This window comes from Dicentrarchus labrax, unplaced genomic scaffold (genome assembly GCF_905237075.1).
Source record: "Dicentrarchus labrax unplaced genomic scaffold, dlabrax2021, whole genome shotgun sequence".
Classification (NCBI taxonomy): Eukaryota; Metazoa; Chordata; class Actinopteri; family Moronidae; genus Dicentrarchus; species Dicentrarchus labrax.
Window position 1 is genome coordinate 13,772,888 of NW_026136713.1, and position 27,748 is coordinate 13,800,635.

At 40.7% G+C, this 27,748-nt stretch overlaps 1 protein-coding gene and 1 long non-coding RNA gene across 5 annotated transcripts; one reads left to right on the top strand and one right to left on the bottom strand.

The window, feature by feature from the left end:
• Window positions 1–769: 769 nt before the first annotated feature.
• On the bottom strand, window positions 770–27,458 carry neurl1b (neuralized E3 ubiquitin protein ligase 1B). Of its 2 annotated transcripts, none has more exons than XM_051420645.1 (6): window positions 27,244–27,458; window positions 6,622–6,866; window positions 6,206–6,539; window positions 3,715–4,455; window positions 2,774–2,899; window positions 770–1,752 (listed from the first exon to the last, which is right to left on the bottom strand). In XM_051420645.1, exons 1-6 carry the CDS (start codon window positions 27,335–27,337, stop codon window positions 1,505–1,507), a joined length of 1,788 nt encoding a protein of 595 aa, XP_051276605.1. In that variant the 5' UTR covers window positions 27,338–27,458; the 3' UTR covers window positions 770–1,504. The 2 variants fall into 2 exon arrangements, with proteins under 2 accessions (XP_051276605.1, XP_051276606.1); XM_051420646.1 differs by lacking the exon at window positions 27,244–27,458 and adding an exon at window positions 12,201–12,475.
• LOC127374933 (uncharacterized) lies at window positions 17,227–20,965 on the top strand. Of its 3 annotated transcripts, none has more exons than XR_007887289.1 (3): window positions 17,227–17,372; window positions 18,418–18,595; window positions 18,757–20,965. It is a non-coding gene; the product is annotated as an uncharacterized LOC127374933 (long non-coding RNA). The 3 variants fall into 3 exon arrangements; XR_007887291.1 differs by having other exon boundaries at window positions 18,430–18,595; XR_007887290.1 differs by having other exon boundaries at window positions 18,461–18,595.
• Window positions 27,459–27,748: the final 290 nt, after the last annotated feature.

Below are 27,748 nucleotides of genomic sequence, written 5' to 3' on the forward strand. Positions count from 1 at the left end.
GAGCCAAATTGCACAATCGCACCCTGACTCTGTTGGACCTGAATGAAGCAGAACCTTAATGTTAGCAAAAGCATCCTATGTACACACAGAACAAGAGCATCCCATTAAAGTCATGTGATATGATAAATGTTAAGTCCAGCATGCACTCACCTATTACAGGGTTTTCATTCAAATTAAAAGGCTGGAGTGAAGTAAGACCTCCACCCCATCTGCTCTTTTCACAGCAGACATTTTGGCAAGGCACAGGGGTAATAACTTAATATTAAAAACAACTCTATTCCCATGAGCTAGTCCCCAGTGTCCTCATATTGTGCACATTGGCTCACTGGTATGGCTTACTTGGACACTTAGTGGAACTGAGCCGCTGTTAATAAAATGTGTATCACCTGTGTTTATCCTGCTAACAAGTCAAAATGTCTGCTGTGAAAAACATCTTTGGCCTAGCTATACCTATACTATGTAGGCTATATGCAGTTAAAAATATATAGAAAAAGCCTCCAAAAAAGACTTAATTTTCCATAACTTTACAGTTTATTATATTCATGTAGAAATAAAATAAAATCTACAATTAATGTAAAATGGCTTCAAAACAGTCTCATCTCAACATCAATTTAGTAGTAGTATCAGCAATAAAATAAAAAAACGTATAGTACACATTGAAAACCTACTCATTATTAGTTAGAAAGCAAAGAGGGTCTGTACAGGCTAAATAAAAGTGATTGTGATTGAGAAAACTAGTCTTTAAATTATTTAAAGTGAACCTTCAGTGTTGATGGTTGTATCAGTTTTATTATTGAAACTACACACATTTTTTATCACACTTAATCCACTTTTATTAATCTCTCAATGTGCAAAACCAGATTCTTCATTTTGAACTAACCAAACATACTTTTCTCAAAGCACGCCACTGAACACACTTACCATACATTTACATCATTCCACTTACTACTAAAACCTTTATATCTGTGTGCCTTTTTCACCATAAGCTTTCAGTACTGTACAATGAAAATATGGCTGGGATTATTAGCATAATTACTTGGACACACAATGTGACAAAAATCTAAGGCACTAGAAGTCATAGACTACGGTCCACATATTCTGCTGAAGCACACATAGATCTAGGACAATGAGGGTAAAGACAAAATATTCACAGCAGGCTTTTTCTGCTCAGCAAACAGGCTACATGTGACATAAGAGACATCACATGAAAAATACTAAACAGGAGCACATGACTCATTTCTTGTCTCTTAGCCAAAATATAGGAGCTTGTGTATGCAGTCTTTGTATTATGTAAGAGGAGCTTCATCACAGTTCTGTGTATGAAGAGCCTAGTCTTTCTGCAGAAATGATTTACCCATACAAAATGGAAATATAGGCACAGGTATGTCCTGGTGTGGCTAATCTCCAGGTGCGGCCAAGATCCGTGTCCAGCCAGGCCTGAGAAGGGGGTCACAGGTGGCATCCAGCAGTGGAAGTCACAGCACCTGTTTAAGCATCTGGACCATCATGGCCGATATGTTTTGATAACATCTTTGATGGGTCTCCTGCATATTGGACAGCATGCATTGATCTGTCTCTTCAGCTTCAGCCCACAGTCGTTGCACAGACACATGTGTCCACAGGTGTAGATGACGGTGTCCACCTCCTGGTCGAAGCAAATGGTGCATTCTCCATTTTTTCCAGCAGGGGGCAGTTCTGAAGCAGTGAAAGTGGGAGAGACGGGAGGACTGAGAGGGGAGCTGGGAGCAGTCACTAGAGGAAAAGGAAGAAAACATGTAGGTCTTGGTCAGACATGGATGCACGGACATAGATAACTCTTGTAATTGTCATTGTTGTGGGAAGTGTATGAATACTGTTGTTTTTATATTCTATTTTTTTATTCTCTCTTATATTATATTCTTTATTCTTTATCTGTGTTTTGGAAGGTGTTTTTTTTAGCAAAATACACATATTCATGTTAGAATCTGATCTTTGATAAATTATTTAAAGGACACAGTGTGTAGGATTTAGTGGAATCTAGTGGTGAAGCTGCAGATTGCAACCATTTGAACACAGCTCAGCCTTCCAAGTGTATAGAAGAAATTATGGTGGCGCTGGGCTATTGTAATAACATTGCGGTTCAACATGGCGGCCTACGTAGACCTGCTCCCTCTATAGATAAAAAAACATCACCATAAACATACCTATGAATATTACATTCCATTTCTGCCAATAGATCATCATACATGTTACATACTGGTCTTTTAAACATAACAAAACAGTATGTACTAGGGCTGAAACTAATTATTATTTTCACAATCAATCTGCTGATTATTTTCTTCATTAATTTTCGTTTCATATAACATCAGTAAAACTGTTAAAAATGCCCATCACAATTTCCTAAAGAAAAGATGATGTATTGTCCAGCCCACAATCCAAAATCCAAATATATTCAATTAATTACAGTACATAGTACTACAATAAAGACAACAGCAAATGTTCACATTTGAGAAGCTTAAACAGGGATTAAGAATTAAGAATTGATCAATTACTCAAATAATTGCAAATTAATTTTCTGTCAGTTGACTAATCAATTAATTGACTAATCATTGTAGCTCTAGGATGTACCAAATCATAGAGGTATATCTGTAAACAATGTTAAAATGTCATATAAGCAAAACAAAACATTTTTCCCATGTCTGCAGTGTCAAGTGCCAAACCTCTACACCGTAGGAGCCTCCCTGCTGTGACCTTGTGATGGTTTCCATATACAATGTAGCAGTATGCAACCTACCGAGAGAGGATTCAGAGGCAGAGGAGGATCTGTTGACACTGAACGCAAGGTCTGAGTCACTGTCATCTGGACTGCTGCTCTGGGAAGTGCTTGGGGATGTGGAGGGAGGACTGGACTGCAGTGTTCCTGTGTCACAAAGATAAACACATGAACAAACCCCAGATAATTAGACTCATGTAAAGCCTTTAAAGGTAGGCATTTAGACAAAGTGTATATTTTAGTTGGTCTCATTTCAATACAGCGTCTTTGAACTGTTTGAGTGTAACGCTAAAATCTAAGGTTTTACGCTGACCGGCCCTAACCAGTCAGATTAGATATGCATATTTGCATCACTTGAACTTTCATGGAGTGATTTTCTTCTAGTTAGTTCTGTATGAGGATAATATTGTTGAATCAGAAACTGGTGAAACTGGGGTCTGAGTTGATGGGAGTTTGTGTGGGAGTAGTGGGACTAGGACACATAGGTCACAGCTCTAAACTGAACAGAAACATGCAGACATAAAGTACTCAACTGCATTCCTTTAGTCTGGGAAGAAAAATAATTGGCTGCCTAGACGCAAGAATAGACTGATGATAACTGAAGAGTTCTGCATGGGCATTTATCAGTTTGACATTTGGGGAAATATGCCTATTTGCTTTCTTCCGGCAAGTTGAATGAGACCATTGATACCATTCTCATTGCTGTCTGTTAAATATGAAGCTACAACCAGTTAGCTTAGCTTAGCACAAAGACTGGAAATAGTGGTAATCTACTAGCATGGCTCTGTCTGTCTGTGGCAACTGCATAGAGCCAAGAAATAGTCTGGCACACAACCCCCAGTCTTTGTGCTAAGCTACTCTACTGTAGCCTTATATATAATGGACAAATATAAGTGTGGTATGAATCTAATCATGGACGAGAAAGTGAATAATTCCACAAAAAGTGTAAGAATTCACATTACCTAGTATCCTGAGTCGGTTGACAGCGCCATGCAGGGTGAAAAAGGCCCAAAGGACCTGAGAGGAGTCCACACAGAGCAGCCTGCCACGTCCCACTCCATTCACTCCATGTTGCACCTCTCCGTTGGGCAGCAGACTGAAGCTGAGCACGTCTCCAGAGCAAGGCATTGGGAAGCCCCGGTGAACCACCCAATACTCTTTGCGGTCCAGGAGAACCTCGGGGTCTGCTGGCAAGTCCCCGGCGTGTAGACTAGCTGGGTCACAGGATGTTAACCCAAACAACAGTGCCCCAAAGTAGGGCAGGCCTAGGTGGCCAACTTCCACATACAAAGTCTCACCCACATGCAGAGGCCGGTCACTGAACACCAGAGTCCGACTGCTGTCCAGAAAGTGTATGCAGGCAGCAGAGCGATCTGCAGAGAGTATTACATCAGAGCCACGGATCAGGTGAAAGTGCAAGTCATTGTCCAGCGGGGAAGGAAGGCCCCGGACGACCCTCGGAACGCTAAACCCAGTGGAGGCAGATGAGGATGGTGTAGAGGAGGAAGAGGTGGAGGAGCAGCAGGGGATGAGCTGAGTGTAATTATTGAGCTGGAGGTTGGCCATCTTGGCAGCAGCAGCCTGGTTGTTCTCCAGTTGATTGTTGCTGTAATTGGCTGAGTCGTGGCTACTCTGGGGCAGATAGGCACTCAGACGGGCCGCACTCAAGCAGCTGGATCCCACACTCTCAGCAAACGTGCTTTCTGCGGTGGAGAATATGGAGAAACAATTACTTGACTTGGACATAGTGTCGTATGATCTGTTCAAAGTCAGCTCAGGCCACTTCCCGTCTTTCTACTATGTCTGAGGAAAAGCAATGAGTGCTGAGATCTTATCTGCATGTGTCAGTGTAGCCTCTTTTGCTCTGCAGTATGCGCACTTCTGTTTATATAGGCACATCTTGGGCTGCCATTAACAATTAATATAGAGTAATCTGCTGATTATTTTCTCAAATAACTGATTTATTGTTAATAAAACCTGAAAAATTACAATGACCTAGAGCTTAATGTGATCTCTGTAAATATTTTGTAAAAGTATAAACAATTAATGAACAATCAAAGTAGTTTTCAATTAAATTTCTGCCAATAGACTAATCGATTAATTGACTAATGGTTGAAGCTCCAGTATATTAGAATGTCTAATAAATAATTTGGTTTTTGCATGCTTCCTATGTGTGGTATGTTACACATATTTCTATGAAGATGATACAACAAAAAGAAAGAAACTGACTTCTTCTTGACTACTATGGACATTTATGAGACATTAACGTATTTACTGTATAGCACTACTATTTTGATATTTAATACTTTTTTCCCACTGCGACTGACAGCAAGCAGATGAGAAATACAAGATAAAACATGTCTCTTGGTCACCAGCAGGAGAGCTAGAATGAGCTTCTACACTGAAAGCACTTTGCATGTTGCTCTTGTTATAATGTTTGTTGCGGAGTTAAAAAAAAGTTTTGAAACCAAATAAGCTGTGTGGCCGTCTGTCGATTTTCCAGTCACCCATGCATTTACCTCTTTGCTCCATTTCTTCATTAACATGAGCTCTCTTAACTGCCATGCTTCATGTAGTTCATAATACAGCTCGGTTTCTGTGTGTATGAGGGGCTGATATAAACAAGTCTGGCGCTTGTAGTCCCCCTTTGACTTATGATACATTCCTTTATTACTATTTCTAGTGATGCTGGAGCAGTTGAGTGCACTGGCCCCTCACCAAAGCTCCTGGGATCTGCCGCATTGACCAAACATGGCCATAGCTCCTGTCAGACTGAAGATAAACACACCCAGTGAGTACGAGAGGGAACCACAAGGGAGAGGGTGATGGAAGAGGAAGAAAGTGACAAAGCGCGGGAAAGTTACAGTAAGAGAGCGTTAAAGGAAAGGCAGGTAAAGCGGTTAGGAGTGTGAGGTTCAGGATAAACTGAGATTTATGGTCCAGATCCTGTTTATCTCTGTATGTTGTGGTTCTGGTTTTCTAGACAAACTAGTTTTGTCACATAGATAGTGGATCATTGAGTGACTGCCAGACCCTACAACCTACTCCTCCTACTATATTGGCCTCTGCTGCTGAAGAGTTTCATTGCACAGCTGCTCTCTGAACTCTCAGTAAGCTGCTTAAATTAGCTGTGAATGTGTTGACACTATAAAAATAAGTTTGTGAGGTTTCAGGGTTGTCAAAGCCATGGTCAAAATACATGGCTTTCTAGCTGACTCTTAAAGCTCACACCAGTCAGAAATTATCTATTACTCAATAGTTTATTGGATATATATGAATAGTAATGATGGATTGTGTACAGACTCATGACCAGTCAGTTGTGAAATGTATTCCTCTCACTTCCCTTTTGAATATGAGTCAGCTTCTGCTTGACTCTTTTGACTGCAATCATTAAATAAGTATTTTATAGGTGTGTTTTTACAGAGTATGTAAACAACATAATAAAATGCTTACCGAGCAGTGTGACCTCCTGAGTGATGCCATAGATATCTATGATGGCCCAGAGTGGACAGCCAATGCTCAGCCCACAGTGGAAGAGGATGGGCTCTCCTTCATTAATGCTGTAGAAAACTCGTCCATGGCGATCGGCCCAGAATGACAACACGTTGTCCTTCAAGGCCAGTCTCTCAGGCAGAGCTTTGGCCCAGTAGCCCGGCCGTGTCACCAGGTCTGGGCAAGCGTACTTGGGGATGTCTGTAGTGACCAGTTCACTGGGGTCCAAACTGGTGAAACCAAAGCGCAGAGCTCCACTCCAGCCAGTGTGCACACCACTTAGGCGAAGGCGAACCTGAATGAATGGCATTAATTAAAGATTAACTTGTATTCTTTAAACATCTACCTGTTAAAAATAGAGTGAATTGCAAACAAACCTTCTCATAGAGGTGGACAGGCCTGTGGCTGAAAGTGATGCCGTTACAGAAGCTGTTCTTGCGCGTGGCGCGACGAAGCTGCCCATCCAGCCTGATATTCTTGCCTTTGGCATGGGGGTGAAAGCGGGGTGACTCTACACTGATGCTGACCGGAGGAGCAGACGTTCGTCTCTCCACAGCTGCCCCATTGTTTGGCAGGGTGTAGTACTGCCTACTGGCCACCGGGCGTGATTGCAGAGTTGCATCTGTGGGTACAAAAATATCAGAAAGAATGACATCAATGATTCAACCTGATCAACCCAATTAGAGAGCAACATCGTATGTCAGCAGCAGTTCTGCTTTTGTGTGGCACAGGTCAAAAAAGCAACTGGAACCAGCTGTTGGAAAAAGAGGCGAATGTATCAGCACACAATAACTTGCTTGCAAGTGGTCCATGGCAGTTGGTTTAGAGGGCAGAGGCCAGTTATGTAAAGGAGCCCACAGTCTCACACACTTCCTTTCCCACACTGACACTCTGAAGCCTCTGCTCCCCTTAACAAGTACATTAAATAGTCTCTTTTAGCATGTAACCCACATTTACAGTATAAAAAGGCAAACTGTCCCAAATCAGTCTTCTTACCACATCCATATGGGACATTTATATCACAGAAATAAAACAAGGTAAATTTAGACAAAACCCATGTGCATATATCACTGGGAAACATAAAAAGGTAATTTCAACAATCAACATAGATTTAAACACTGCTAATATTAGCAGCATCACAGGAGGGAGAAAACATAACAAAAAAAGTATATACAGTTGACAACAGACACGATAAGTCTTCCTCTTATTTATGGGCTACACACCCTTGGCCTACAGCATAAACAAACCCTGAATAGCCCCTTTCATTCCTTCACGGTTATCTTCAAAAGTGGAGAATGAATCATACAGTGTCTCGTCAGTAAAGAAACACCCAAATAAAAGGCTTAATCTTTGATCTCATCTTCACAGGAGTCAATGTCCTGCTTGGGAATTTATTCATGAGCATCAAAAAACAAATTAACAAGATCAGAAATAGAACAAGACAAACTGAACATTGGATGCAACGAGACTTGAATTGTTTGGGTTTAATAAATAAAATTAAAGCTGTAGATGAGTGTTTATGGTATAGACTGGCTGAAATCCAATATTCAAAGGGAGGTGGTGTTTCTATTCTGCTTCAGGGCCACAGAGTGATTACATTTCTGTTTAAAATTCACTGTGATCTGGTGTAAAGACAATAACTCAGTGAAATGTTCCACAGTACATTTCCTAAATTAGACATTATCACTGATTATATTCTAAACTATGAAGCAGCAGCAAGAACATCTGTAACATCTCAAATGATGTGCCTCTTTCCTTTCTTCTCCAGGAATTTGGCTTTTGAGGGAGTAAAATATACTTTGGTATAGTGTATGGAGTACAGCGTGTTGAGGGTTAGCCTGTAGGTCTGAGGCTCAACTTCCTCACTGACAAAGTGATGTACTGGGACTCTGCCGTTAAAGGACCTACAAAGAAGACTGATATAGACACTAGACATTATTAGATGAAAGGCATAGCACAACAGGTCACACAGAAAGGGACAGCTCACTGTCAATGTCCATGCCTCTCATGTATTAACATTACATTCAAGTCACAGAGCTAAGCATTTGAGTTCCCGAAAAATAAATCCTGTGCGATCTCTGAAAATCCCAGAGAGTCATTTATCAACTCTTACCTCTGTTCTGAAAGTATTTTCAGAACCCTTAAAAACTCATAAAACCATCTGGATGAAAAGCATTTCCATCAGAAGCACATCAAAAAAAGATCTTTAACCGTTTCCTCAGTTGCAACTGTTTCCTAATTCAAACAAAGACGGAAGCTGAGCATTTTATCTTTGCTTACTTTTACAATGTGAAACAAACTTAAAGATACCCTGTGGAGTTTTGTTTTTGTTTGCATGAGGACATGCATGTGCATATAGGTGGTAGTTTCTATGATCTACAGGTGCACAAAACAAAAATGCAGCATTGTGCCAACAAAGGCAGTGATGAAGAGGACTGCTTGCAAGTAAACATGCATGCAAATAATGTAAAAAGTTTCAAAATGCTCAAAAATTAAAGACATTCAAGGCATTTGTTAGACCTCAAGCATACATTACGTTCTGGTTAATAACACTGCATGTAAATATAACTTTTGGTTGTTTACAAGAAAACTCCACAGGGTACCTTTAAAGAATTTTGCATACACTTACTTGTCTATAATGATGTTACCTTGTATTCAATTTCAAACAATATTTTTCTATTGTTGCACAGAGGAAGCAACTACATGTATGTAATTTCCAGCTTCCTGTACAGGAAATAATAGTCAAAGCTTGAGAAACAGGTCTAAAATATTGTTTTATTGTAGAACTAAGGGGAATACCAGATGGTTAAGAGTTAAAGGAGAGGATTCTGGAATTGCAAAAAGTGTTGGTAAATTACCTATTGGGTATTTATTTTTTGCTAAATTGGATGCTTATCTTGAGTCCAATGTAATGTTAACGGTACTCTGCGGAATTGTCAGGAAATCCTTGTCATTAATGACAGCAGTGGCCTTTATGTGAACTACGGTCAGCATTGCTCATGCGCGTACTTGCACTTCGTGAAACAACAAACACGGTCGGTTGAGGACTGAACACAGCCTCCGACGAAGGCCAGTTTGACAACAGAATGCAGTACCAAGCGGCTCTGACCAAGACTCCGACTCCAGCGACAACAAAGACACGGTGTGTTGAAGCAGTAGAGGCGCAAGAGGACAGTCGGGCATCAGTCAGTGCCCACCTCTGGAGGTCTAAGCGGGGGTTACAGTTACGAAGCGGCGGGGTCAGCCCTGTGGAGCCAGGAGCCAAACCCATCAAGAAAACCACCTCAGTGCTGTATTCCATGGGGTCAAACTGGCCTCCATTGGTCCTCTCCCACTTTACGCCTCTCAGTTCTTGTCTTGTTTGTGGTTTGACAAGTTAGCTAAAAACCTTTACATAGAAATGAGTCCACAGAAAGTCGAGCAAGGCTCTTGTTTTTTAAATTTATGTTAGAATTCTTTCACAGATTGACAGTACAAGTGATTAATGCATGTAAGTTGCTTCACATCATTTCTTTAATGGCACAAACTGGGGCTAGGTCACTGTCAGTGGTGGATAGCTACTCAAAAACAGATTGATATTGGGTCCAAAATTAACATCCGCTTAGTGCCAAATATCGGTAAATTTGGGGTTTGTCCGGAAAATGTATTAACTAATTAATTGGCAAGATGGCCATTAAAACATTTGGAATCACGGCATACTGCCAGGTTTACATTGCTGTATTTTTTATGTGTACTGGCTGTGACTTTTGTGATCCTCACTGTCCACCATACCATATCGTGACGTCATCAGATCAAACCAACTTACCAGCATTTAGGCTTTCAACACAATGACTATGTTTTGGCCCTAAGATGCATCTGTGTTACATGTTATTAGAGATGTGGTGACACATATCCGGGGGTTAGGCCTCCAAAGAGAAAACATTAAGACGAATAGAAAGGTCACAGATGTCTGCGTTTTTGGGAGGGTTTCTGGATGACGCAGGAGCCTCAAGATCCTAGCTAAAATATAAAGCTCAAAACCAGATGATGCAGGTTTTTGGCTGGTAAAACTATTTTTGGCAGGTACAGTTTCTCAGTTTACCTGCCATTGGAAGTGAATTTTGGACCCAATTTTGGACGAAATCCTGTAAGTGTGTTTTTATTAAAAAACCCTTCATCTTAATCACGAGACATTGTGTTAGGCATGCTATCAGCAATGTCAGTGATACTTGCTTGATGGGCCCCCCCAATCATGTCAACAGCAAAAGAAAGGAAAAGGCCAGAATTACATACAGAAACTGATGAGACAGACTGAAATTACAGTGGGAGAGGGTATAAAAAGGAGCAGAGAGAGGCCAGTTCAAGCAGCTCATCTGAAAATCATGCAAAGCTCAGTCACAAGTCTCATATACAGTCCATTTCTGCTACCACATGTGGTTCAATTACTTTTAGAGACCATTAAGCAATGGGAATGGTAGCTCCCTATTTTTCTCCTAATGAAAGAAAAAGCACAAATAAATACAATCATAAGACTCCACAAGGCACACTGCTGTGCTAAAGCTTTTTGAAATGTAAAACTGATTATGTGCATTCGTCAGAGTTATCTTTGGCCACAAGATGATCAGGCTCTCTATTCTCTCATAACTCTAGGCTCTATGTGTTCATCATACTGTAACTCATTCACTGAGCAAAACATGAGCCTCTAGAAGAATTTCAGGGTTTCAGGGCATTATGGTCTGCAGTGAGAAATTACACCTACTTGCTAATATAGTTTGCACATCTCTAATATAGACCCTAAGTGTAAGTGCAGATATTCTATTAATTCCATGTTAATCAAAACCATACAGTGCAAGCAATAGGACCCAAGCTGCTCCTGCTCCTCTGTGACTAACTGTTCTCAGTCCAAAGCCTACGTCAGCTGGCTTGGTGGCAGTAACCACATCATTTAGCTGCCGAGTGGGTCTGTTGGGGGCGTGGGAGTGTGACAGACATTAAATCAAAGTGATATGGGGAACTGATTATCAAGTAATGCGCTTTAGGTGTCATGACAAAGTGGCTCAGAAAGTGATAGTCTGAGAGCTCATAATGACAGCTTTATGCAAAAAAAAAACTGGGGCTGACAATCAAGTCTCATACAGGCATAATCCCCTGGCAATCACTTGAGATTGTACTTTCTATAAGACAGCTTTATAGTTTGGGTTAATGGCAGAATATCACCAGGCAGCATCATTGTACATTTAGACTAGAATATGGTCCCATTCTTTAGTGTTTGTTAAGTTTCTACTTAGAAAGTGAAGACTGTAGTTCTTTATGATTTTCCTAATCTATTTTCTTATGGACCTCTTATGTGTGCTCATGTTGTTTGTTTTTGTTTTGTGAGTCTTGGCTGCTGCAATATCCCACTAAATAACTATCTATCTATCTATCTATCTATCTATGTATCTCATGTATAATATAATAATTCCTGTCTGAAATAAAAGATTCAAGCATTATATATATAGCAAGGTGACACAAAATGGGCTAAAAGGAAGCAGTAAGTTATTATTAAAAATCAAAAATCAAACTAGTGCGTTTATTAGGATAGGATCTCTGGCAATAGTTACAAAGGAGCTCTTCTGAAGGACTGTTGTTGATGATGGTCCTCCTTACGTTGTGATGATCATCAACTAGTCAAATAATCGCCCTTCATCTGCCTACTATCTGTGCCTTAAATAAAGCTACATCACTGATTATAATGCTACAAATGTGCAAAAAGTGCATTTTCAGAGCAACGCGGCTGCTGGAGCGCTTGTTTGGACTCGCTCCCTGGGAATCACGCTCAGCTCCCCCCGTGATGGGAAGCGCGTCTCAACGCAAGTATAGAAGAATCAGGACTAGCCATGTGTATCTCTGGCTATCAAGCTGTTTCCACACAGACACCGCTTTGCGTGAGTGCATTACAAGCCCGGTGAATGACACATGTAATATCAAGCCTCACCTATTAAAGGTTTAGGTGTCGTATTCCCCATTATATCCAGAAATCCCTCGCACCGGCTGACAAGTTAATTCCGATTGCAGTGTTTCTCTGTCCATCCGTGTATCCTCGGTCTGATGAGTATCTGCTTGAAACCAGTTCAATCAGAGTATCAGCGCCTTCAAAATGTGCTGTATCTCCCTGCTGAAGCATGAACACGCTCTTCTTAATGTCAACCCCAAGCCGCTGCGACAGGCAGACACCTCCAACTGGCGCACAGCAGCCCCCTCCTTTCTTTAGTATAGGCTCCCCTCTGCACGACTTTAAAGACACAGTAAGCAGAGATCCCCCCCCCCCAAGAGCATCACAGAGCATCTGAATAATTCATTTAATTATTCACTCAAAGCCTGTGATGAAGGCTAATGAGTGTGTAGCCTATAGGACAAACATCATGCTTGAAGTGGATGTGTAATCTAAAAGGAAGGCAGTTATCCAGCACACTCAGGGGTCAGGCAGACAGCATGGTGCAAACTCTGATAACAATTAAAATGATTACAGGATCATTGATTATTGTTGTTCCAAAAAAATCTTTTGCTGTTGAGTGTCATCCTGAAGGAGTTAAACTGAATACAGAGTAAAGACATTCACAAGATTATTGATCCTTGGTGTCAGATCCATCATGAGGAGGTAATTAACACTTAATTAATCACATATATGCTGGAAAAACACACTTTTGATAAAAGTCCAAACGCCATATGAGGAAATCCCCTTTTTTTCCCACCCTATCCTCTGCCCTCCCACAGCCTTGACTGCTGGGCTTCTCTCAAGCTGTTTCCTGTCTTCTGGACCACAGCGCTCTCTGAGGAGCAATGGCCTGCAGGGTTTGTAGACCGTGAGTGAAGGGAGTGCCGGGACAGCATATCTCCCATAGTGGAGAAGAGAGGCCTGAGGCACTACACAGCAGCTGTGTGTCAAATATTCTCAACAAAGCATGCTGGTTAAGAAATAAAAATGCATGAAAATGTAGATGTGTGTGCAAATTATTATTCTTTGATGTCAATGTATGATTGGAATTGTGACTAATTGGAAGGCAGAACTAAGGGTTTCTTACTGCTTTGTGTATGCAGGTTGACCACACTGACATAATCCATATCACATCCATTTCACAGAAGAGAAGTGCTTTTGGGCTTCCGCACCATAGTCTTATACGATCTAATTCAGTTTGAGGACAAACAAGCCTCGTGAGAGATGGCGATTGGGTGAAGGCAGACTGGAACTAAATATAACTCAAAGACAAAAGCATTTGTTTCTTCTCAATGCTGTTTGTTTTAGCAGGATATGGTGGCTCCTTATTTGCCGTCGGTGAATGGTGTTTGGGGTGAAGCGAAGCAGAAGTGAAATTCCCCGCACACCCTTAGAAAGAAAGATCAGCTATGGCAAAGGGAATTAACACAGGAAGTGAATATGAGGCTGCAATGGAGTCTGCAATCAAGCTTTCCCTGTAAACACAACAGAGCTGCAGTAACAAGTGCTGCTTCCCCATGATGCTTGCTTTACTGCCTGAGTGCAGACTATGGGGTGTTAATGAAAGCATAATGATTGCTGGGCTGAATTGATTCCAAAGGCGGGGAACAGTACTTTCAGGATCATTTTCAGCAGAATCATTTAAGACACCGTAGGATGTCTGCAGAAATATTCAACAGTACAAAGAAATGTTAAAGGAATAGTTTGATATTTTGGGAAATATGCTCATTTGAGACGGTCCCCCCAAGGAGAATGACAGCATAAAAGCCTGAAAACGACATCTGTCTACGTTCAAGTTACAAAGCCCTCGAGTGGTTGTAGTAATTATATCAGGAGCAAAGGAGGAAGTCAGGTGATGGTATTGTAGCGTGATTAAGTCCTTGTAGGGAGGAGATCAGGTCGGATTGGTGTGTCAACGGAACATCAGACCTTAAAGCTCCAGTGTGTAACATTCAGGAGGATCCATTGGCAGAAATGGAATATAATATTAATAGGTATGTTTTCATTAGAGTATAATCACCTGAATATAGGAATTAGTTTTCGTGTTTATCTATAGATGTTTTTCGCGAGTTTAATGGCCACAGTAGTTTCTCCTACACACTTCACTTCACAGCTCAAGTCCTGCACAGTGGCACAGGAGAACACATGTATACTGCATCAAAGACTCAACCTTGGTACATGGGGTGCCATCTCAACCAGGTGAGCTATCTGGGCTTCAAAGCATGACGATCATTCCATACATTAACATGTTCACTATGGTAACCATGACAGTGAAGCTCCTCTAACCTTAACCAGTCCCACCAGGAAGATGGAATCACAATAATTAATGCAAATTAAACCAATCCCCGTGAATTCTGTGGGACGTTTGTCCAAACAGCTTCTTCTACAAATGTGACCAATCATGCAAAACGATGAGCGTTCATCATCATCAAACTCACTCCGTCGTTTCTAGTCGGGAAGATGCAGACCATACAGACGTGAACGTCTCACATCTACTCTCAGAATCCTGAGCCTTTTTGGTAACGTCACTTGGAAAGTTTCAAACAATGCAGTTTTATGCATTGGAACATTGGTCATTTTTACTTTCTCCCACAATTTCATTACAAATAAAATGCCTAAAAACACTGTAGCATGCATCTATTTTGTTTTAGAAAAGCTGCCATGAAATCAGCCATTTTAGGCTGCAACAATCCCTCAAAAAGCCAACAAAATCCCAGAGCGCCTGCTTAACTCATTTTAACCCAAACTATGATCTTCCCTAAACCTAACCAGGTCACTTTTGTGCCTACACCTAACCAAACCTCAACCGCAGAGTTGTTTCAAAATAAAAGGGATTTATTTTTCATTAAATTTGTAACAGATTTGAAAGGCACAGACAAATGGCAACCTTGTGGTGATGATGAGACTTTGGAATTGACTTTATAAGATATATGGGCATATTGTTACCTTTGGACAGAGCCAGCCTAGCTGTTTCCCCTTATTTCCAGTCATTGTGTGAAGCTAAACTAACTGCCAGCAGACTGTAGCTTCATACCATATAGACATGAGAGTGGTATTGATCCTCTCTTGGCAGGAAAGTGACTAAGCCTATCAACCCAAATGAATAGATATGAATGTGAATGAATAATAGATAATTTAGTGCTTAAACAATAATAAATCTAAAATGTACTACAGCACTCAGAGATGGACTATGAGCATGCACCCTTGATAGACTTTATATAAGCCTACTTCTCTGATATGCAGTGAGAACTCACTCAGTACATTCAGATAGTGTGCGGACAGTGAATGCTAAACAAAATGCCTTAGTTGAGAGAGCGTGTCGGCAGTGCCCTCATACTCAGTCAAAAGCCTAAATTACAACCCGGCATCACCCTCAGCCCTGACCCCTGGACACTGTTAACACAGATATGTCAGTCTGATTGCTCTGACAGAAGCAAAGACGCCTTTGGAAGTTGATGTAGGGACCAACAGAGAAAAAGCCTACATTTTTGGTTTGACCACCCATGTAGAAACAGAATTAACTTGAACTTTATTTCAAGTCATGTCTCTTCACTTTTCTACTGCAGTGCAGAGCCATACATTCTGGCAAGAATTTGGTGTGAATAGTTAGTGTGATGTGTGAAAATGATTGGGCCAGAGTTGTGATTTACACCAACAAAAGTAGGTGAAGGACATACAGTACAGCACACTGTAAGAAAGCTGCATCTATTTTAATTTAATTGGATGCGAACGGGAATGCTCTGCTCTAAAATGAACCTTAATGCATACTGTCCCCCTTTTGGATATCAAGCATCTGTGATGCAGCGATCTCACGAGGGCCCTTACGAATAAAGTTATTTCCAGAGAAGGAGGGCAGACATGCCTCGTTTGCTCAAGGAAACTTGGCCCACAGCAGTGTGACTGCTGCCATGCAGAGCAGCGCAGTGACTGGTCTTTGGACAGCAAAGTGTTACATTTGCAGTATTTTAATTCTCTGTAAAGACTCAAAAGCAGTGTAGAAATGCTGAGCAGATGGCTGTTTGGGAAGGTTTGTATGTGGTGGTCTCAGTATCAGGGGAGGGCTGCTGTCCAAACCCCAGCCACTGATCTAATGGATGAAGTGAGTCATACCCACCTTCAATGTGAACACAACCATCTCCATCAAACACACATGGGCCAGCACAATGAGCCACATTCATACAACAATGTTTTTCTGGTCACCACTTTGTGTTCAAGCAGTTTTCTACTACAGTGCATCACATCTGTTTTCAATGTGTGCTCCTGTCTTTTCATTAGGTCAATGCTTAACAGGCCATTGGAGTCAAGCACCTGCTTTTCAAAAACACAGTAAGTATTACCAAAGCCATTGTATCAGTAAAAAGTCCCTCACGTAGATGATGACACATACTGAGTAGAAAACTTTTTCTTTTTCTTTTTTAATCAAAGCAACAGTGCAGCATTGGCCTTTAATTGGAGCCATTTTAGGGGGAGTTCTTGCCATGTGTTCGGTACCCTCACAGATTGTTCTAATTTCCCAAATCCTCAGATCATGAGACTGAATGCTGTGGCAGTCTTGAGCAGACAATGTGCATGCATGCTTGGTTTCACTTCTGCAATTTCAGATTTGAGTAAATTAGAAACACCACTACGAAGTGAATCACTGGCAAGTGGGAAAACAAAGCACTGCAGCTGGAATGAAGACTGCACAGTAATACAGTAAATTGACAATTGGTGTATAACTTTCTACTCATGTTCACTCTATAATTAATTTACCTTTTTTTTTGTGCTTTGGGTTGTCTGCAGAAAACAATTTAAATACTTAATTACTCATTAGGAACAGCAAGCCGAGAACTGCTAAAAATAAGAAGAAATGCTCTCGTTGCAAACAGCCTTTCAGACCATCCCACCACTCCTCAGTCGATGCAGTCCGTACCTCTTTCAATCGCAGAACATTTCACAACACGTTATCATGCTGTAATAACATACATGAGGAAGAACCAACTTCCTGTTTTCAGACAAAAACAAAAAACTTTAACTCACGGTCAAGGTTTACTAGATTTTTCTTCAACTTTCAACCACATCCCATGGTCATCCCCAGTGGATGGAGCTGGAAGTCAGTTGCTCAGTAGAATTGAGGTAACTGAGCCACTGAGACACCACATGACATGTGGTTGAAAGGTCTTGAAAAAGCAAGTAAGTGGATGAGTTTTAATTTTTTATGCAACATTTTCTCAGTAAGGTCAATAATCAACTCTTTCTGTAACTCATTTATACCTAAAAAGCATAAGCAAAGTGAAGATTGCCTGTGTCTAATCATCCTTCAAGAACTAATTCTAATGTTTTAAAACATTAACAACTTGTCTGTGACTGATTCCCCACAGCACAAAGACGAATCCCTTTTTCCTGTTGGTAGGCAGGCTGTCATTATTCATCTGAAAGCCATACCATGACTGGTTGCACCACCGGCTGTTATAGGCAGGCAGTACTTAAGAGTCCTTGCTGAGTTGATTTTAGGCCTCATGCTTTATGAGTTATTGTTCAAAATGTTAGGTTACACAATATAGGGCTGCTTTAAAGCAAGCCATGTACGTTTTATTATAGTTTGATTTCCAGGTCGCAGCTGTCTAATTAGCTTCATTCCTGTTTTATTTGTTTATTGAGTATAAACCCTATAGTTAGATGTTGGCAGCATACCGTAGTTACGCAACATTTCTCATGTTCATGTTTCTGTAGTCTTTGCTTTTTTTAAGATTGTCAACAGCAAATAGTGACAGGAAACATGGGACAAAATTCCCAGCAAAAACTGAAGAGGGGGTTTTGTGTCCATGTGGCACACGTCCATAGTGATGTTAATAATGGTAATGATAATGGACAGACATATTGACTGTGATATGAGGAATTTCCTGGTTCATTTTCCATTGAAGGAGTCTAAATCATGACATTACGTAACATGTCAGCCCCTGACATTAAATGACCCCCGCTACTCTAATACAATGGAAACAGTCAGGGGATGGCATTGAAAAAACTTTTATGTGAACGTCTTTACAGCTGTTTTTGAGCATTTTAAAGTATACTTAACAGTCAGTAAATCAAAGTTGCACTTTGCTATGAAGACCTAAATTTTTTAGGTTGTATTAGTGGAACATGAAACAGTGGCATGGCTCCACCAAAATGTTGTTTTAGGCCTCTCTGTCAGTGGGAGACATGCTAAAAATGGCCTTTCAATGCATTTAACCAGATGCACGGACAGTGTTCTTCCTCCATCTGTTCTATTGTCTCAGTGTTCTCTGGGATGAGGAGCGGATGCACCACCAAAGGAGATGCAGGAAATACTCTTGGCCCATAACAACACAGCCAACAACTTCTTCTAGGCTGTTACACAGTGGCTTCAGACACAAATGCAGCTCAAGACTATGGTAAGGGAAAATGAAGGTATCGCCTGACGTGTAGTCCATCATTTTCCTATTGTTTTATAAGATGGAGAAATCAATCTTCATATTTGTGATCCAAAAGGACAAACATTGTTCCACACAAGAATTGTTGTTCCTTTTTCTTTTATCATCTTTCATTTCAACAGTGACTACACGGTAGCGTGCTCGATGTGGTGGAACATTCGCAGAGTTATACAAGGCCCATCAGGAACAGGAAGGTCTTACGGGTGTCGATGTCAAGGTCTTTGTCGTCTTTAACATGACTCCACACAAACAGCAGCAGCCCTGCTCAAGACGGCCTGTCAGACGCACTCCAGAAATAGACATTCTGGTCGAGCATTAAAATTTACAAGGTAAAGCTATATATTTTTAATCATTCTTCACGAACGGATAAAAATAAAAGCGAGTCTTGTAAAGGTGGTAGAGGTATATGATGCTAAATAAGGAGAGGTGTGTGTAAATATGGAAGGAGTTTTATGTTGGTGTGTATAACAGTATAAATGTGTGCTTTTGTGGGATAATATTATAAAAAGGGATGGATGTTGTTGACCCACAGCGTTTCACTGCTGCACCACAGTTGTAAAAAAGTCTTGTGCCATATTCACATTAATTCTGTCAGGCGTACGGGGGGAAAAGCAGTGAATTCTTGTGGTATATATTAAACAACAAACCTATAGTTAAGAAGATCCCAATTAAACCTGTTAACATCATTAGAATTTATGACAAAGTTCAAAAGGAAATCGCTTCCCAAGCAATTTAAGGTTTGTCAGAATTTGCCTTCAGGCTCCCAAAACCTCTAAATTGCTTCACTCTCAAATATTCGAGAGAAAAGAATCCAAGATCTCATTAGAGAAACGCAAGTGGTTTTTGGGAAGTGCTGAGCAGCCCAGTTTGGGGCTTTTCAGCTAAAACCATTTAAACATTTTAATCAATTTCTTTATGTTGCTCCCCTTTCATGTGTCATCATGTAATATAATTCTTTCTTAAAGTTAATGTTCCTGAGAAGTGGAAATGAGTTTTCAGTCCTTACTGTACTGCGAACTGTATTATAGTGTAAGGGTGAGAAGTGTGTGTTTTCTTTTTTTTAATATGTACACTGCTAGACACACAGAAGCAATTAAGGAGCAGTAAACACTCAACCAACATACACAATAATTTTTTTGTAAAGTATTCCCACTGTAAACCTCATATTACATCATGGAATAACTATTCAAACAATAAAAAGAGAAAAAATATAAACAAGATGTAAAACCTCATTTGGTGCTTTTCCAAAATCAAGTATTAACAGATCTGAATATTTCCTACATGTTGCTAGAGGTAACAATGTTTACACACAGCCGGCGCCCATGGTGATGTAAACCTTGACCGCGAGGGGCTCAGCGACCCAATGAAGGCCCTGGGGTTGTGACACGAAATACTTTTGCTATTATTACCCTGTGCAGTCACTCAGTAAGCTAAAAAAGACATCTAAGCCCACTTTCAACAGCAAGCTTGGACAAAATCTCGGTCGAGAATAGATTCTAATGTTTCCTTGAAGTGAAAGAAGTTCAAGAACAACAGCCAGCAGCTGTCATATTATATACTGACCATTAGTGCGTGCTCGTTTTGTCTCACAGTCCCAAAGGAAAGGGCATGTCGGGATAGCAGAGAGTTGCAGGTACTATGTTACATAATAGCATATTTCCTTCCAAACCTCTTTCCATTCAAGAGTAGCCAGAGCCACTAAGACAGACTTTGAGCTGAATGTAGGGTAGCCTACTGCTACTCTGGCTATCCTGTCTAATGTTTTTCTACCAGTTGCCACTTTTCTGCCCCTCTCTGAACGACACACAGGCTGTCCAGCTCCAAATTCTCCATAGAAAGCGGGAAAAAATCTTACTACACAAACAGCACAGGTCTGAACATGGAAGTTACTTTGTTGCTCTTGCAGAATTCATTGGCATCTTCACCCTTCATCATTATCAAAATAATGTAACTCTCTTCTGTTTCCCCTTATGGCTGATGATAGATGCTTATTATTTTCATGGTCATCACAGTCTCTGTACTCTAACCGTGGCTTACATCCCAAAACAGATCCCCAGATCAAAAACAAATTAACTTGTGCACAAACTAAAACAGAGGCAGTAACACAAAGCAGTTTTTGTTCTCCACTGGACCATGCATCACTATGAAGGACATATAATTGACACTTGGTGGGACAAAAGTCAAGCCTCTCCCTCCAGAGCTCTGGGTGCATGAGTCACTCATGTCAACTGTCATAAAAGACATTTAAACCACTGGCAGCAGTGTACCAGTACGTCCGGTAATAATGTGCTGTGCTTTTGGTGTCAAGGGCAATTTCAAGGCCTGCAGCTCTCTTTGCCTAGGCTTTAATGGCGAGATTGGCTGACTTCATGTAGCATGCCAACAATCATGTCCTTGGACTTGAGCAGGGAAGCCACACTGGGGTTTAATTAGCTGACAAGATCTCACTCACGTTTTTGCTAGTTTTTGTTGTTTTTGGACAACCTGTCTTCAGCAAAAGTTTTCACCACTTTTAAAAAAACATTTTTCAAATTTACCTGTCAGCTTATCTCTACAGTCTTGCCAGCATTGTATCCAAAGTGCCTGTGTTGTTTCCTTTCCAACTTTCATGTCCTTAGCTTCTGTCCTTTTGCCCTTAAGCATCCTTTTCCCACAACTATTTCAGAAAAAAAGTATTAACATGAAATCAAAGAGATATTAGTTGTTTCTGCACTAAGGGTCTGGAGCTGAGGCATGCTCCCTGCCTCGCTGCTGACTCAGGTGGGCGTAGGTAATTAGAGAGCAGGTCCTGTTATTCTAGGTCTCCAGGGAAACAGCTGCCATCCATCCCCAGTTCCCATGGAGCAGCTTGAAGCTGAGGTGTGTACCGACTCCTACCACTCTGTTCTGGACGGATGCCCTTCACTGAGCACACCGAAGCTTCCTTCTTTCCTGCTACCTGAGGTACCACTTCAGGATCACTGATCACTGTCACGAATTCTGGCAGTGTGAGAGTGAGGCATAAAGGAAGAGCCAATCATCATTCATTTTCAAATGAAACCAAACCACGTGCATTTCTTCTCTCTTTTTAAGGATTCAGCTCAAATAAAAGGCTTCCCTTCTTTACTTCCTGATATTATTACTGCCATTGATAAAGATTGATGTCCCTGACAGAGGGAGAAAATGAGCTGTGTTTTCGTCTTATTATTAGATTTCCAGACTATGAATCTGAAAAAAATAAATGATTTACATGGAGAAACAACTCTTCTTCACGACGGACTTTCAGCCCTGCAGCTGCAAAGGGGCCTGGAAGCAGAGACAGATCGGCAGCAAAAGACCAGGCTCTCTCTGTTTTCTTATGATTGAGATCAGCTTGTTTGGCTGACCCAGTTCAGCTGGAGTCCAACACCAGAATAAACATAACTGTATATTTTATTAAATGGACGTAAAGGGACAGAAAATATCAATTTTGAGAATCACCAAGATGATTAATGAGGTTGATGAACTTCAATGACAAATCCTACAGTGCTAGTCTGATTCCTTCAAAGTAAATGCATGTGAAATCATTCAAAGAATAAACATACACAACACCATATCCACCCAAAAGTTGTAACTCAGTCACTTCCATGTTATAGTGCTGGGCAATACTGGAATACCAGTTTTAATTTCCTGTATGAGCTGAAACAACTGCTTTAACTCATTTGTTTCTAGTGACATTTAGGAATTATCTCTTTGAATACTTAAATACTTAGAATATTTTATAGTGTATAATCAACTGAGAAAACAAAGTTGCTGAAATATCTTTATGTGTCTTTATATATATATTTAAGTTGTAATGTATTACTGTCAGTAGAAAACGTAACTGCAAACTTATATAAAGGAAAACAAATTCAGTGATATACTGTGAAACCACAACAAGCTTAAAAAATACTGTGATAAAAATGTTTGATCATACAGCCCAACACTACTATTGTATGGATGTTTGTGTGCAATGGCTGTATACTTTTATAAAGACAGTTAAATTAAATTTAAAAAATATCTGCCTGGAATAAAGTGTTTCTGATATGGTTTCTCCTAGAAAAAAGGTCAATTACCTTGTTAAGAATTATTACAATCACATTTCCTCCTTCTCCATCTAGTCTATGAATAATGCAAGTTTCATACCTGGACCGTGGTTGGCTTCAAACAATATGATGATGTCCCACAATCACACATGTAAGTACATGCCTTAAACTAAATGTTTTAGGTGAGAACACAGAAACTTTCCTCCTTCAGCAGGTGAATGTTAAACCAGCCTTCTAGTGTCAAACTGCACGTACATCATTCGTCACTCTGAAGGCCAAACACCCAAGTAAAGTAACAATGAGCAACACACATGTTTGAGCGGAGAGACACCTTAATCTAAGGCCTTAGATGAGGAGTTTGCCGGTAAGTGACATCAAATGTAACTGATAATTCCTGTGCTGTCAGATTCTAGCAAACTTGGAATGTGTTGGATTGGACACTATCCGCTATCTGGAGGCTCACTCCATAGAGGGGCCGCATACCAGACATCAAAGACAACTGGGAGACATGGAAGGGCATGAGCCAATGGGAACTCTGTAAGCTGATCTCATGTTCGGGACACTCTGAGATGTTACAATGTACAGTATGCAGCAAATATGTTCAAACAGGTAAACAACTAGGCCCAGCAACAGGTAGGGATTACAGCTCTGAAATAATTCATCGATGAGATGAAAGACAAAGCTGTGGGCGCCATAAACACCCCGTTGCATAACCCTCGCGTTTGATTTGAAGGGGGGGAAACATCGGGGTCAATTTCACAGACACTCGGTTCACCTTTAACACATCTACACTGCTGAGTGCTTCCGCCCATCTGTGCCCCTTTTCCCGTTCTCCATGTCCCTCTGCTGCCATTAAGTCAACAACCACCATCCAAGCCCTTTGTGTTAACCCCTGTCTCCCCTTCGAACATGAGTCTGTAAGCCTTTATTTATCTTACTCATTATTTTCTTTCCCTCTCCTTAAAGCTAATCTTGCCTCCTTCCCATTCCCTGGCCCTCTTCCTCTCTCCCTTGCTCTCTTGTCATGACATTGGCCTGTGACACGTGTGGGAAACTTCTGCGGGGCCCCAGCTTCGGACAGGACACCGATATACTGAGAGTGCTGGGTGACGGGGCTATTTTGGGAACTTAAATATGAGAACTTCCTTTCCTAAAGTGTATCTATATCCCAAAGGATTATTAACAACAAGAAGTAATACAGAGGCAAAAATGCAGCACGTCCATTATCACTTCTAGCACAGCTTCTCCTTCTCTGTGTTTGAATCAAGGGGATATGATAAGACTGAGCTCCTGAAGAGCGACCGCCACCTTGTTTTCACCAATTCTTTCAGAAACACAAATCTAAAGGTTAAAGAAACAGCGAACGTGGCTCTCACTTCATCAGCAAATGTTTTTCAGTCTCTATAATAGCATTTTCAGGTGCTTCCACACATTAGGCCGAGTTTTATTGGGGGGGGGCATCCGGCTCACAGTTCTAGGGACGCCCAAACTCTCTCTCCCCTGTTTGGAAGTGGGGAGACAAGACAAGGAGCACAACAGGGAGGAAACGTTATTGAACTGGAACTTCAGAGGAGGAAGCTGAGATTGCGATAAGGAAATCTGGGGTCTGCTGCCAGCCTTTAAGCTGCAAACAGATCAGGTTGGATCAGATGAGTGACTCTGAATGGCTTTTCTCCACAGTTAATGGAAGATAGAGTGAATACGTTTTTCTTCTTGTTCCTACAGTTGGATGTTTGAGCTTCTCTGTGCAGAATGATGTATGTGGAGAGTTTGACACAGGAAGGATATTTTCACATTCATCTGCTGAAAGTGGAAAGTTTCTTTGTGCTCACTGAAAATCAGATTTTAAGGGGCCGGGCCTAGCAGCATGATTTGTGACTATTACAAATGGTTTGGAAGTTCATCCTGGACCAGTTTGCAACTCATACCAGTGTGATGTAGAAGCTAGAGGGCCAGCAGTGCACAGACACTGAGAATGGGCTTTACAGTGAAGTAGGAAACATCTTGAGTCCAGCAGGAAAACTTTAGAAATGAACAAATGTTACATATTCATAGAATCTGGAATTTTTAATGAGATAGAAGGAGTAGATTTTAATGTGGAAATTATACTTTTGCAAAGAAACACACCAGACACACATGATTGTTCCATGCAGACTATTTGTACACGTCTTAATATATGTATGGAGAGGATCTTTAAAGATTTAACCATAATAAAAATTATAATAATTATAGGATTACACAAGATCACTAAGAATGAAATTGCTCAATAGTCAAAATTATCCTCAGCCGCAGTAAGAAGAAAGGCTGAAAGACTTCCATTATCAGTTCATAAAATTTGAATGAACTACCCATGAGTAAATATGATTATGGTAATAGGTAATATATATCCAGTGAATATTACTGACAAAATGATGTATCTCATTTTCTTTCTCTTTTGTCTCTCTCGCTCTCTTTCAAAGGCACACTTACACACACACACACACACACACACACACAAACACGCACACTGTCTTAAATAATTAAGATGGTGCTGAATGTTTAACTGCCTCCCCTTATGCCACCCAAGAGCTTCATCACATGTGAGAGAAACAGCTTAGGTCATACTCTCACCCGCACACACATCCTTATTTTACTTCACACGCATACAGATGTGCATTGCTCGATACCTTACACAGCATGCAACCTGAGCATAGCTGTAACCTGAAAACGACAGACGAGGCAGTCATGATGATGGATCCTCGTGCAACTGATCAAATCTGACCTGAAACTCTATACTCTGCTTTCTCTACGACTAACACTCTCATCCTCCTTCGAAAAACACTCATCCTGTCTGATGGTATCAGGTCTTCCTCTACTGACATCATGGTTGAAGGACTGAGTGCCAAACTACACCGATACGGAGCTGTGGCTGACTCTTCAAAGGCAGGCCCTGCTGTTGCTTCAAATATAGGAGCAGACCTTAGCGGACATTATACAACCACACCTGTTGCTTGAGGCAGCAAGACATAAGCAACCACTTCCGCTGAACCACAGAGTAAACATGTGTTAATAACGCTGTAGCTTCACAGAATGTGAGTTTACATTTGGACAATAGATGTTTAAATAGAAACGGTGATCTAATACAGGGGGAACAATGAGGAAAGATGTAGCTTAGCTTGCCTACAATAACCCAGTGAACTCATCCTTTTACTTCAGATCATGAAGTCCTGAGCTCTCTGATGGCCCGCCCCGACTTTGTGATATCAATGTAATATAGTGGCGCCACCTAGTGATGCATACTGGGATGTATGAAGAACGACTTCCTTCACACATTTACACATTAAGAGAGTGAAGGAAAATGTAACACCAGAGCGATAATTATAAAGAGGGAATGTGTGAGACTCATTTTCAATATGTGTCGCTGAAGTTCCCTTAAGCAACACATTGAAAATTAACAGATCCAGGGTCTGAAAAGTGATTTTCCCTTGAGGAGCGATACTGTATCACACTAAATGTGTTGTTTTTGTTTGGTGTTGAACATGATAAACAGCTGTCAACAATATATTTGGCTCACAGTAAGAACATGGCAGCATTCAAGCATAAGAAGTGCTCTTATTGTCTGAAACTTAAATTTTTTTTATCACACTACTACTTTTTATATTAATTTCTAAATGACTGGATTCATTTATGAAGAAGAACAACAATGTGGATGAACAGAGGCATATATAAATAGAGTAAAAAGGAAGAAGCAGATAGTAATGGATCGTCCAAAGGTTTGAAAACATACTGAAACTATTTGCTTTCTTTTCTTCTACATTACACTGGTTCTTGTCCAGTGACTTCCTTTTCTATTCTCACAACCGTCTCGTCTTTTTCCCATCACCCCGCAAGGGTATGGGAAAGCTATGACATCACCAGAGGCCTCTGTGAACCTCTCACAGGGCTCAATACGGCAATGAATGAGCGATAGGCATTTCCTGTCTGTTTAAAACAACAAATAACAAAGTTTAATTAACATCAGATGTGGTAAGACAGCTCAGTCACTGGTCCCAGGTCAGAAAGTTGAGCAATAAAAATTGGCCCTCCACGACTGTACCAAGTGTATGATGTGATAGTAGCGGTGATAATATGTGTAACATGTCAGGAATTAAAACAAATCATTTTCTTGCCCTTTTTTTTAACAGGGCAGTAAACCCACAATAAAGATATAACTGTAGGTTAATAGGTTAAATAATTAGTTTACTCATTAAAGTATTAAAATATAGCCAACAGTTAGTCTGGGAAAGGTCAGAAAAGTATTATTATTATATGCTATTTTAATGAGGTTTAGTGTAACCTTAGTAAATAGGTGTTCTCAAATCTCATTTCATGGAATAAATGAGGTTTTGCTGTTATGTTTCAGTATCCCAATAGCTCGGTGCTAGTGTACACCAAGTAAATGCACTCTTGGACCTGCCAACTATTTTTTCTTTTATTTGTAATTTTAAAAATGACATTTAACAGCCTATACTATTTAACTGTGACACAATACACAGTCAAGTCACAAAGAAAACAAGAGTTGTGAAACAAGTTAAGAGTCAGTCTTACCCTCCGTGCTGCTGTTAAGTTCCCTTTCTTTGTTGGGAAGAGACACACTGTGCAAACCAAAGGGAATGCACAGGTTTGACTGGTTATTCCCCATGTTGTTTCCCCACAGACAAAAAACTTCTCTGTTCTAAGAATAAACTGGCTACTTAATAAAAAGTTAAACTCTAAGAAAGTTTCCTGGTGGTCTAGTCTGTTTCCACTGGTGGTCTCTGGGGTTGGTGTGAGTCTGGTTTTTCAGAAATTGTGTCATTTTAATATCAAGAGCAAATCCCGCCTGAAATTTGAAGACGTGTAAACATGAGCACGTGGCTATTGTAATCTCTTTATTCCGTCCAATAAAATCCAACCTGAGAGGGGAAGGGAGTTGGCACGAATGTGTGTGTGTGTGTGTGTGTGTGTGTGTGTGTGTGTGTGTGTGTGTGTGTGTGTGTGTGTGTGTGTGTGTGTTTGTGTGTGTGTGTGTGTGTGTGTGTGTGTGTGCGGTTAATCTACCCCGCGGACCGTT